The sequence below is a fragment of the Seriola lalandi genome, unplaced genomic scaffold, assembly GCF_002814215.2.
Source record: "Seriola lalandi dorsalis isolate HSWRI2012SDOR001 ecotype SW California unplaced genomic scaffold, Sedor1 jcf7180002054382, whole genome shotgun sequence".
Classification (NCBI taxonomy): domain Eukaryota; kingdom Metazoa; phylum Chordata; class Actinopteri; order Carangiformes; family Carangidae; genus Seriola; species Seriola lalandi.
Genome location: NW_019524935.1, coordinates 7013 through 19383, shown reverse-complemented (window position 1 = coordinate 19383; position 12371 = coordinate 7013). Strand labels below are relative to the sequence as shown.

The following is a 12371-nucleotide window of genomic DNA, read 5'->3' as shown; positions in this document are numbered from 1 at the left end:
TTTAAAAATAGTTTCAGTTGAGAAGTTTGTCTGCCTGAAGTGGGAGATTGAGACGATGACGAGCAGGTTGAGAGCGACAGTCGACATGGTTTGTCCCCTCCTCTCTGTCTCTGTACGTCACATCATCTTCATCACTTTCACAGAAGGCCAACGTCTCATTGTCTCTCCTATCCTCCTGTTTATTCTCTGCCATTGTCCATATGTCTCTTTGTACTTAGGCACCTTTGGGTGGAGGACCAACAAAAATGGCCACAGCACCCCCAAAGTATCCCCAATAAATGTATGTATATCTTATAGCTTTCGTAGAATGTAAGAAAAACTGAACCTGATTCATTTTATTTCTTTAATTCTTTTTTATTGAACAATATTCTGTGAGTCTCAGTCCAAACTCCAGCTCAGCATGTGGTGGCATTGTTACACCCTTCAACTGCAGTTAAAAAATAAACAGCATTCACAGACAACATAGAAGCTTCAGGAAAAACTAGTATAACACGGATTGTTTTTCAAAATTATTTAACATTACACTTGATCCACTAATGCACAACGCAAGCCATCAAAAGCCCTCCAATCTTTATCATAGTACAGATGACAGTAAATTATGGATGGAGACACAAAATTTCAACATAAAGGACCAGTGGCTTTACTCCAAACCCCCTCCAGTTGTTTGAGCTCCTTAACCTGTATTTATGCGTGAGCCCAGCTACCCTATCGAGGAAACTAATTTCAGCTAACTACTCAAAGATCATGGCAAAGGTGAGGAGTGGAACCTAGAACCTCAGCTCTTTGGTAACCCCCGGTTACCAGAACTCTGTAAATGCAAACTAAGTGATTAATATAAGAAATATAGCAGGATAATCAAGATAATGTGTGATGTGTGAATAAAATATAGAGATGGTTATTGAAAAAATATATTTATATAACCTTGATATAAGTAATGTTACTTAGCAGAAATAATGAGTGAAATAATATAAAACTGTGAGAAGGTGAATCTATGGTTGGAGGATCTGATTTTGAGGATATTTCATGGTTATTGATGTTACCCACGTCAATCAAAGGGTTAAACTCACCCCTTCTGTAGCTGATGGGAACGTGCTGAGACACGGCACACTTTCTTTTCCTACGTGGGCAGCTATCGAGACAGACGTGCCTTGATACAGCGAACGCAGTAGCACGAGCAAGTAAAATAAATGTGTGCTTAATAGTGATTTATCAGCTTTCTAAAATTCTGATATTGAGTGTAAAGGAAAATATCTTCCCCAGCCAGATTCACCGACCCTTAAAAAGACCGGTGGTAGTAACAATCCTGCTGCTAATTGCCGAAGGAAAAGCCTCGGTGAGTTGAATGAGATGTGTCATTAGCAGTTTGCTGTGATGGTAATGTGAAGCTAATAAGCTGTTGAACACATGAAAATCATGTGATAGTGTTAAAAACGTTAGCGTTAGCCAGCGATAGTATCGGCCGACGTTAGCGCTAGCGTTAGCAACCGTTATTCGCGCTAGCGTTAGCTGTGTAAACATTAGCCGCGCTAGCGGGGGAAGCTAATGCTTATGTGGGTTAATTTTAAGATGTTTTACTAGCCATATTGTGATAAGGTGCTTCTTGCTAGTTCAAGCTTAAGTGAGCTGAGGCTAAGTTTATGCAGTGTTATGTGTAAATGCCATAGAGAGTGCATTTTTGAGTCTAAATGAGAGAAATATGACATGACAAGTGTTAAGAGCAGTGACAATTTTATTTTAAGGTAACAGAGATTACAGTTGAATAATACAAGGTATCTTGCCATTTTTTAAAGTAGGAAAAACACAACAAAAACACTGCTGTAGTGACTTTAAATATGGAAGAATACATTTGAACTATGTACTAATAATTTTACTGTTTTGTTGGTACAAGGCCAGGTCTTTATCTTCATTTTCGGTCTTTTGATCTTTTGATGTTTTCAAGTATATGATTCTACAAGATCCTGAGAATCTTCAGCCCAGCTCGCTTCTGTTGGGAGAGAGGTGTAGTTGGTCCTGGAGTGGCAAGCTGAACCCATGAGCTGAATCTAACGAAAAGACGAGATGCTTGAATTATGGCTGTTCAACTAACATGGTAGGACAATCCCATTCAATTGGCCCACACCAGATTAAAAGGAGTTGAATTGACAGCCATAAATGGACTTACACAGTAACTCACTGAACTGAATTCTGGTCCACTATCTTATGGATAGTTTAAAGAAGAGTTGAATTGTTCTGAGTGTTTTAAGTAATCTGTAGTACGGGTTGAAAAGAATGTTTCTTTGTTTATTTTGTTGGTTATCAAGTTCCATTAAGGGAAATGTGTAGTATTTGAGTTGAGGTATACTACTAATAAGGGAAAAAAATGATCACCTGTTGAATTAGAGCCACTTTCAAATAGGATTTATGAAATTATAATAGGTCTAAAATAGGAGCAAATAATTTAATGAGTGCTTTACTAATAATACGGTGAACTAAAAAAAGCATATCTAACAAAATTATACATATACATAAACAATAATAAATGAAGAAAAAGCAAATGAAATAAATATACTTACCACACGAGTGACTTCCTGATTAAAACCTGAAAAGAAACAAGTGATGGTTATACGGTAATGTTTTTGGTTATTTTGATATAATGTGAAACTGATATATCCTTGTTATAGTTACTCTTTTGTGAATGTTGGTCTGAAACAAAACTGACACACATTCAAAGAAGAAAAAAAAAGAAACAGATCAGAAAAATAAGTATTTATATTTCTCCTTTTAAACTTATCTGCCGAGTCTGTATGATGGTTCACCTTTGCTGCCTGGTAGCCATTTCTCCCGAGCGACCTAGAACTTCTGAGATGTTGGTCCATATTGTGATGCAACTTAAAGGTTTTAAAGATATAAACTACTTCTGATTGTTACAGAAAAACTTGGCGAGCCAGCCAGGAGAAATTGGGCTTATCGAGTAGTACTGGTGATACAAAAATATACCAAAATTACAATGGATGACATTAAGTCTGCTAATATTAAGGTTCAGAACTCTTATCATTAGCGGGTCCCTTAATGGGGAATCTGACAAAGAATTTGTTGAGCATCTGAAACAACATGGCTCTATTGCTAGATTTGTTAGCATAGATGCTCCTAATGAACACGTAGTGGTTGAATACACTGACAACACTGCAATTCAATAACTCAAGCCTCTGTTGCCAGGCACATGCAAGCACCAGGGTGGAGAAGGAGCATGCTACCACCTGAGAGCGTTAGCGGATGTGTATGCCCCAGAAGTAAGTAGCACCACTACCAAGACCTACCTTGAACAGTTGCAGGCAGTTGCACAAGCAACCGGCAAGATGCTAGAAGAACTCCTTGCAACAGAACTCTCTTAGCTCACCTGTACAGCTCCACAGGCTTTTGATCAAAATGCAGCAGTCCATTACCTTGTCCATACATCTGCTGTGCCTCCTGTTAACTTAATCCAAGCCGCACCTTCTTTTACTTCAAAGTTAGGTTTTACTCCAAGGATCGAAGAGGATCGTATTCCACACATCTCGACCGGAATAAAGACCTCTTCCATCCTCAGAATCAATGATGTCAACCCACCTGAAATACAGAGAGTAGTGGTGGAGCATTTTGTAAGGAAGGCAGATGTTTCCTCGCCAGTTCACGCATCTAATAGACTTCAATCTTTCTCTGGGAAGTGCCCGCACCCCAGCAGTGAAGTAGATTACAAGACTTGGCGAGCGAATGTTGAGCTCATTCTTAAAGACCCAGCCATATCCGACCTACACAGAACAAGGAAAATACTTGAAAGTCTCCTCTCCCCCGCAGCTGATATACTGAAACAGTTGGGTCCTCAAGCTTTTCCCACTGATTGCTTTCAGCAGTTGGACTCTGCTTTCGGCACTGTTGATGATGGTGAAGAGGTTTTTGCCAAATTCATGAATACATTACAGGATGCTGGGGAGAAGCCCTCTCACTACTTCAACCAGCTGCAGGTGATTCTCAGTCAGGCTGTTGAAAGAGGGGGAGTGGCCTCCACCAATCAAGACGAACACCTACTGAGGCAGTTCTGCAGAGGTTGGCCGGCCAGCACTGTGCTCACTACTCTTCACTTGGAGCAGAGGAAGCATAACCCACCATCTTTTCTAGAATTTTCTTGCTCCTGCACATAGAGGAAGACAGACAGGCTTGTAAGGCGGCTTGCATGAGGCAACACCTCGGGACCCTGAAGCAACGAGCTGCAACATTTCTTCATGCGCCTGCACCTGTGAAGAGGACAAGAGTAAACACCACAACAGAATAATCCCACAGTGGACATGCTCTGTGACACCCAGAACCTGAAAAAACAAGTGGCCGGGCTTCAGAGTCAAATAGTGGGTCTAAAGACACAGAACCACCAGACATCTAGATCCCAGATTAGTCCGTCCCAGCTTGATCATCTTGTCCAGGATCTAAAGAGACAATTAGCAGAGCTACAGAGTCAGATGGCAGCCTTAAAGGCCGAGACCAGACTGCTCCTTCTCTTGTCCCTGCTGAAGCAGATATATGCGGGGGGACAAGTAGCTCTTCAGTCCCCACTACAGCCAGAATGCAGCATGGGAGGCTAAGACCCTGGTATTGCTTCCGGTGTGGTGAGACAGGGGAACATTGTACCAAATTGCGACAAGCCTCCTAATCAAGCCTTGGTTGCAGCCAAGAAGAAGCAGTTACAGGAGAGACAACTTCTGTGGGTAGCCCAGAGCAAGTCTTCCAGCACACAGCCGATAAACCAGAGTCAGCTCCTGTCATGGGACTGACGGGACTGACTGTATGGCCTCTAGAGGACATTACCTTTTGTTTTTACACCTTTTGATCACCTTGTTATCCTGTCTGACCACACGTTTGTAACCCCAAGTCAACTGTATTTACATACTGTTGATTCCCCCCCCTCTTCAACTGTGTAACTGCCCCCCAGCCCTTCACTCTAGGTCAGTCTACTGCTCAGACCCACTCTGTGTCAATTGGCTCACCGTATCCTTGGATACCAATAAACTTGCATCACTACAGCAAACTTGGAACTAAGGACTTGAGTGAATCTTCTTCAACAGTGGAAGGTAATTGGCATCCATACCAAACTGAGCTCAATGGAAATACCTACCTCACAAAGGATGGAGTAAATAGGAGCTCTGCTGGGACCCTCTCATCCAAACCTCCAACTGAGCAAATCCCTCAGGCAACATCTGTTGACACTCCCTGAGCTCCCTATAGGCGCAGACAAAGCAACTGATCCGGAAGCCAGGGTCATAGAGTCTGAAAACTCACCCCCTCTAACTAACTCACCTGAGATTAGTTTACCTGAACAAGACTTACCTGTCGATGCTCCAGCTAGTCCAATAGCTGACGTTGCTTCAGGCCCAGAAGAGAATCCTTACCTGAAGAGGAACTGAAAGAGAAACACTACCTGAAACAGAACTGTAAGGAGGAAACCTGTCTGGAACACAGTCAGAATCAAGATACTCCACTGGGAGACTCCCTGAGCTTCCAGAGAGCATGCCAAATATCATGGATGAAGGCCTTCCAGTGTTCTCCGATGTGTCTGACAGTGATAGAGACTATCAGCGGCACCAACCAAAGTTCCCAAGACTGGGGGTGCAGAAGACAGAGATGGAGAAGATGTTCCTCACAGACATTCGGATAGACACAGAGTCCCTCCAGACAGATTGCACTAAAAACATTTAGGGAATCCCCTTGTGTCTATCGTACAGTCACTTTTTCAAGGTTAAGTGTAGCTTTCACAGAGTCACTACAAGGTCCTACTTACACCGAACATGACACAGAAAACCCTCATTCAGTTGTGGTCAGACAGCTGAGTAGGTGTATCGGGACATACACACCTTTGAGAGTGGAGTGTGTAAACCCCCAGTTACCAGAACTCTGTAAATGCAAACTAAGTGATTAACATAAGAAATAATGTATTCGAAAATAAAATGCTGGGCCCTGTATTGAATCAATATGGGATGAAATTGGTCCCGTATACTGGACTGGAGGCGTAGTGCATTTACCTCCATTGCTTTTCCATACTTCATCGGCCTGATTTGCATAATCTTCCGGGGATTTTAAGCCGCGGTGGAAACGCATGCAACAATGGGCCACAGGAACCTTGAGTTCCTGAAGAACTTTTGGGTCGAAACGTGGATAAACTTGGTAACCAGCAACATGCTAGCACTAGCCAGCCACAAGTTAAAGACCTCCTCCGATGAAAATCAAGCTTTTAACCCTGTTAACATCTATAAGATATTTTTTATATAATACAGGACACATCATGAGCAAAATAATCAGACAACACTGTAAATGAGTGTTTCCACCTTGAACTGCAGGGAACCAATGACAGTCTTATAAAAACAGATCAAGATACTGAGTTTCATGTCATTATGGAGGTGGATTTGTTTCAGTATTTGTGTGAATAGATCAACAATCCTCGTGTAAATGTGTGAATCTTCTTTCAAAAAATGAAATTGTAAACTCACAAAAACATTTTGCAAACAAACAAATTCCATAAAAAACAAAATATCTGTGAATATATTCAATTCATTTACAAATGAATAAAAATTATTTGTAAATATCTTTCTCACATTTACAATTTTCAACAACATAAATGTGAATCAATTGTCTATTTGTCAAGTGAAAAGGCATTTGTGGATCTCAGTTCTAAAACCAACACAGATTTACAAAAACTGAACTTCTTCAAATGGTTGCTTGAGGCTGGCTCTAACAGCGAGTCAATCTTCATAGAGTCCCATTTATTGATTAGCCAGGACTTCCGCCGACGTACTGGCAAGAAGGTGACAACAAAACGGCGACGGAAAGGCCCCCCCTGAGTACGGTCTAGACCTGCTCTAAATGTAAAGTGTCCTGAGACAACTTCTCTTATTTGGCACTATTTAATAAAGTCTTAACTTTGCTGTGTGGCTAGAATTGTGTGTCTGTGGGAACAAAGATGTGTATTTAAATAGTGAAACAAAGATTTGTAGGACTGAGAGCATTACACTTGTACACTTTTATATATACTTATATTTCACTATCTGTAGTTTTGTTTTTCATGTTGAGAGTTATGACAATGTAATTATTGTCTCTTTTTCTTTTTGATGATCAGTCAAATCATATTACTTATTGTGAAAAAATTAATAACACATGAGATTACATTTCGAATGTTTTATATTTTATTTGTTGAGGTACAAGATACATTTAATTAATAAAATCAAAAATTACAGATAAATTCTTCACTATCATTTTACCTTTTTATACTTTAACTTTGTTCTATGATTGACACTTTAAATATTTCTGTGGAAATTAAACTGCAATGATCATCAGTGATAGACTATGATCACATTTTAAAATAATCTGCAGTTTCTCTATTTTACATTAAACTGGATTATTAACTAGAAAGAGAATATGGTGCTTATGACTTATAATAAAATTCAGCAGCAACACAGAGGAAAATGCACAACGATCACAGAGTGAAACCCTCACAAAATCATTCTTTATTAATAAAAGCTGGATGTGTGGCCATTGTTCCTCATACACAGTTTAGATTTAAAGACAGACAATCATATTTTCACTTCCTGTATTTGATCATTCATTCAATGAACAACATGAACATGTGTATTACTCTGTTCATAGAGCATGTGTAATCTCAGTCACTTCACAGCCTCTCTACAGTACATTGGCCTCACGGGAGCCAGGCTGCAGAATCTGCAGAGTGACAAGCAGTTTGATAACTTTTCTAAACCAGGGGTAAAACAAGGCGTAGATTATAGGGTTTAGACAGGAGTTAAAATAGAACAGATAGTACACAAAGGATGAAGATGAGTTATTGAGCAAGCCATCTGCAAGAGCATCAACATAAAATGGGCAGAAACACATTAGAAACACAACTACAAGAACACCAAGAGTCCTGGCTGCTTTCAGCTCAGATTTCTTTGTCCTTACAGCCACTGAACGCTGCAGTGTGACAGCTGTAATGTGAGAGCGCATGGCACGAGCCTGAGACACAGCCACCACAAACACTCTCATGTACAGAACTATGATGAGAGTGATGGGAAGAACAAAGGTCAAAAAAAGGTCAATAGCTCCTGCAGTATGATCACTAACAAACACACATTCTCCATAACAGGAGTCATGTCTGTCTGGATGAGTCAGGTCATCCTTTGCAATTAGACTGTTGTGGAAAACAGAACAGAACCAACACAGACAAACACAGAGTTTAACTCTTCTTTCAGTGACTCTGGTGGTGTAATGCAGAGGGTCACAAATAGCTACATAACGGTCGACTGATATGAGCACCATGTCTCCTACTGAAGTAGAGGTAATGATGAAGGTCATATAAATATACAGGGAACACATCAGATCACCAAGGAACCAGCAGGCTGTGTTCAGGATGATTTCTCCCGGTATCAGCAGGAGACCCACGAGAAAGTCTGAGACAGCCAGAGAGAGGAGGAGGATGTTAGTGGGAGTGTGGAGCTGCCTGTAGGGAAAAGAAATACATCATTGAATCAACAAGGCCTCATATCTACATGACAAAACAACCCAAGTCATTTACAATGTCTTCTTATCTGCCACATCTATAGTTACCATGTAGTAAAGTGCAGTCAATTTAAACTACAATAGAAAACTATCACCAAGGTAGGATATAAGTCTAGTGCCAAGGTGCAACAAGCTCTGAGATCATTCTCCTTGTACATCTACAGAAGCTGTTCAGCTGAAAGGTTTGTCTGCCTGAAGTGGGAGATTGAGACGATGACGAGCAGGTTGAGAGCGACAGTGAGGAGAGAGATGGAGGACAGCACAATGTGAAGGAGGACAGCTTCAGGCCAAGGAGAGGCAGGCTTCCTGCAGGAGGTGTTGAGGAGTAGTGGAAAGCAGAGCTCTGCTCCGTCCTCAGACACCATCTTCAGAGAGCTGCAACTCTGGAAGCTTCCTGAATAAATCTGAGTCATATAACTGCTTCACCACTACCACATTTACATAGTTTGTCCCCTCCTCTCTGTCTCTGTACATCACATCATCTTCATCACTTTCCCAGAAGGCCAACGTCTCATTGTCTCTCCTATCCTCCTGTTTATTCTCTGCCATTGTCCATATGTCTCTTTGTACTTAGGCACCTTTGGGTGGAGGACCAACAAAAATGGCTACAGCACCCCCAAAGTATCCCCAATAAATGTATGTATATCTTAAATCTTTTGTAGAATGTAAGAAAAACTGAACCTGATTCATTTTATTTCTTTAATTCTTTTTTATTGAACAATATTCTGTAAGTCTCAGTCCAAACTCCAGCTCAGCATGTGGTGGCATTGTTACACCCTTCAACTGCAGTTAAAAAATAAACAGCATTCACAGACAACATAGAAGCTTCAGGAAAAACTAGTATAACGGGTTGTTTTTCAAAATTATTTAACATTACACTTGATCATGCGCAATGCAAGCCATCAAAAGACCTCCAATCCTTATCATAGTTTGAACAAGTTAAAGACCCCCTCTGATGAAAATCAAGTTTTTAACCTTGTTAACATCAATTTGATGTTTTTAATATAATACAAGATATATCATGATCAGTCAACACCATGACTGAGTGTTTCCACCTTGAACTGCAGGGAACCAATGACAGTCTCATGAAAAACTGGTCCAGACAGCAAGAGTTTGATGAAGTGAGATTTGTCTCAATATTTGTGTGAAAAGATCGACAATCCGTGAGTAAATGTGTGATCTGTAAATATAAAAAACCGTCCTACAAACAATAAATTTGTAAACTTACAAAAATATCTTGCAATCACACAAACAAATTCCACAAATAAAAAAATATATCTGTGAATATATTCAATTAATTCACAAATAAATTAAAGTTTAATTAAAATATAATTTTTAACCATTTTAGCAGCTGCATGTGGAGACAGTGGCATTTTAGTGGCGCTTAATCTCAAAAATAAATAAGAAATAATGAAAAGAAAGCCGACATTCAAGTAGCCTGGAAACTCTATGTAGAGAGATAGAATCACATTGGCAACAACACAATTGGTGTCAACATGCATGCTTCTCCATAGCAGTTCAGCAATGTCAGCAGCCACTACTCACGCAAAGCCAGCAGCGCAGGGAACCGATCCTTTCCATTGAGGGGGGATGAGGGGTTGGTCAAAATAAACCAGACACCTTATCAGTACTGCAAGCGAGAGTCTGCCATAGCACAACCACTAACACTCTCAGCCACTCCCAGTTACAAGCTAACAAACAACATAAACAAATAAAACATGCTAACTATGCTAATCGTTCAATATTTAAACTTCTCACTCCTCAATAAACTTCTGACGTCTGACGTTTCTGCTGCTAAAAATCTTGATACTTTGGTCAACCTAGTACAAGCAGCGGTGGTGGGTGGGGCAAAAAGCCTAATCCAGAGTTTCTCAACGAGGAAGTTAGCGTGGATGTTCTTCTAGCCCCAGTTTTCCTATTTTTTCTCTCCACTTTTTCCGTTAGAAAACCATGTTAAAGAAAATATTAAACATTGCAAAGTGTTTTCACATAGGTTAAAACAGGCCTGTAGAGGAACTTTAACGCAATTTATTCATGAGACATCTTTACCATCTATTCCTGTTTTACTGACTGGGATGACCACAAAACAGCACTGTGGCTGAATGCATCATGTGGAGACATTGGCAGAGGACTGAACCTGCCGCCACTGCAATGTGTGTGTGTTGCTTTCGCCACAAGGCATAAATGTGGTGCACTTACACTGAAACTACAAGTTCAATTGTAAACTTTATAGTCATCAGTCCAAAATGGTGGTCTCTCTCTCTCCCTGTCTGTTAATGACTAAATAATATTAAAGTTATCCTAAACAAGGAAGGATAACCAATTCACTGATTCAGACTCAAAATATACAATGAATTTGGAAGTCTGATTAAGCAATTAAGTTAATAACTACAACCATACAACAGTCAGTGGCATGGTGTTTGGTCCCACTAGTTGGTCCCACGACACCTCCAGGAGGCTAGACAGTGATCAGTGGCGTCCCAGAGTCACTCCCCTAATGCCAGCCATCACTGCTCCTCACACCACAACTATTTTCTCCTTTATCTTGCCTATGCTACCACAAACAACACTATCATCAACTAGGACAAGACACACTAGCAGATTCAGCAAACAAAAACTTCCCTAAACAGTTCTGTTCTGTTGTGTAGGACTAGATTTTTGTTTTTTGTTTTTTTCTGGAAAGTGGCGGCCATTTTGAATGAGGGAGGTAGAGTCAGGGAGAGATGCCTTGTTGGGCTAAACTCTGCCCCGTCGGATTAGGCTGTGCTCTACCTCCCCCTACTCCCCCACTCTCCAAGACAATACAACTCACCTAAAACAAACAAACTCACCTAAACAGTCAAAGACACACTACAAACCAATTCAAAGCAAAACAAGCAAACAATACAGGCCAACTTACCTGGACTAACCGCATGGTCTCAAAGAGGCTCACACAGGCCACACCCCCCACTTAAAAACACTTCCTCTTCCTGGATTTCTTCCTTGCTTCTCTTAAGAGTCTGTCTATCCCCCTGCTGGGCCCCCAGCTACCATTACTTCTTCTCATCCAAATCCACTGACTGGATCTTGCTGCCTCATCTGACATGTCCTTTACTATTTTCCTCACACTCTGTCCACTTGCTCCTAACTCTCTCACCAAAGAGACAACAGACCTTGCTACAAATCCTCTACATCCTACTTCCACTGGACAAATCCTAACTTTCCATCCTCGCTGCTCTGCTTCTGCCCCTAACTCTACATACCTAAGCTTTTTCCTTTCATATGCTTCTTCAACTAAGGCCTCCCACAGAACAGTCAGCTCTATGAAATATACTCTCATTCTACTCCTAGACCACAAGACTATGTCAGGCCTTAGCTTTGTACTGGCTATTTCCTGGGGAACAACAAGCTTTCCCCCTAAATCTACCTGCATTTCCCAATCACAAGCATCCTCTAAGCTGCCTTGCCTCCTTGCTGCCTTGCCTCCTTGCTGTCTTACTAACTTTCTCTCCCTCTTGAACAAACTTGATTGCAACTCTCTTTATTTTAGACCCTCCTAAATTTGCCTGCCTCCGTAACTCTTCAATTCCTGCAGCTAAGCTTTTTAAAACCTGGTTACGTCACCACGTATACCGGCCTTGTGACAGACTAACCTTACAGCCTGACAAAATGTGCTTTAAAGTTGCAGTACTTGAACACAATTAACATAACGGGTCTCCATTTACTAGAGTTTTAGGTTCTGGGGAGTTGGCAATACATCATATGTTTTCCCTATCAAAAATCTAATACTACTTTCCTCCATACTCCACAGCTCTTTCCAGCTAAGCTTTTTCTTGTCTACA

The 12371-nt window shown here is 40.8% G+C and overlaps 1 protein-coding gene across 4 annotated transcripts in view; it reads right to left on the bottom strand.

Moving 5' to 3' along the window:
- The window catches only part of LOC111657065 (trace amine-associated receptor 13c-like), a 9610-nt gene extending 642 nt beyond the window's left edge, over positions 1-8968 (bottom strand). The window contains exons 1-3 of one of the 4 annotated variants that reach the window (XM_087174755.1): positions 8713-8968; positions 8567-8571; positions 7678-8441 (exon numbers count right to left, since the gene is read on the bottom strand). In XM_087174755.1, coding sequence (XP_087030881.1) covers positions 7678-8441; positions 8567-8571; positions 8713-8963 — 1020 coding nt within the window. In that variant the 5' untranslated portion in view covers positions 8964-8968. Of the gene's footprint in view, positions 1-7677; positions 8492-8566; positions 8572-8712 lie in introns of those variants that run through there. The other 3 variants (XM_087174756.1, XM_023409037.2, XM_087174757.1) reach the window with 3 other exon arrangements.
- Positions 8969-12371: the final 3403 nt, after the last annotated feature.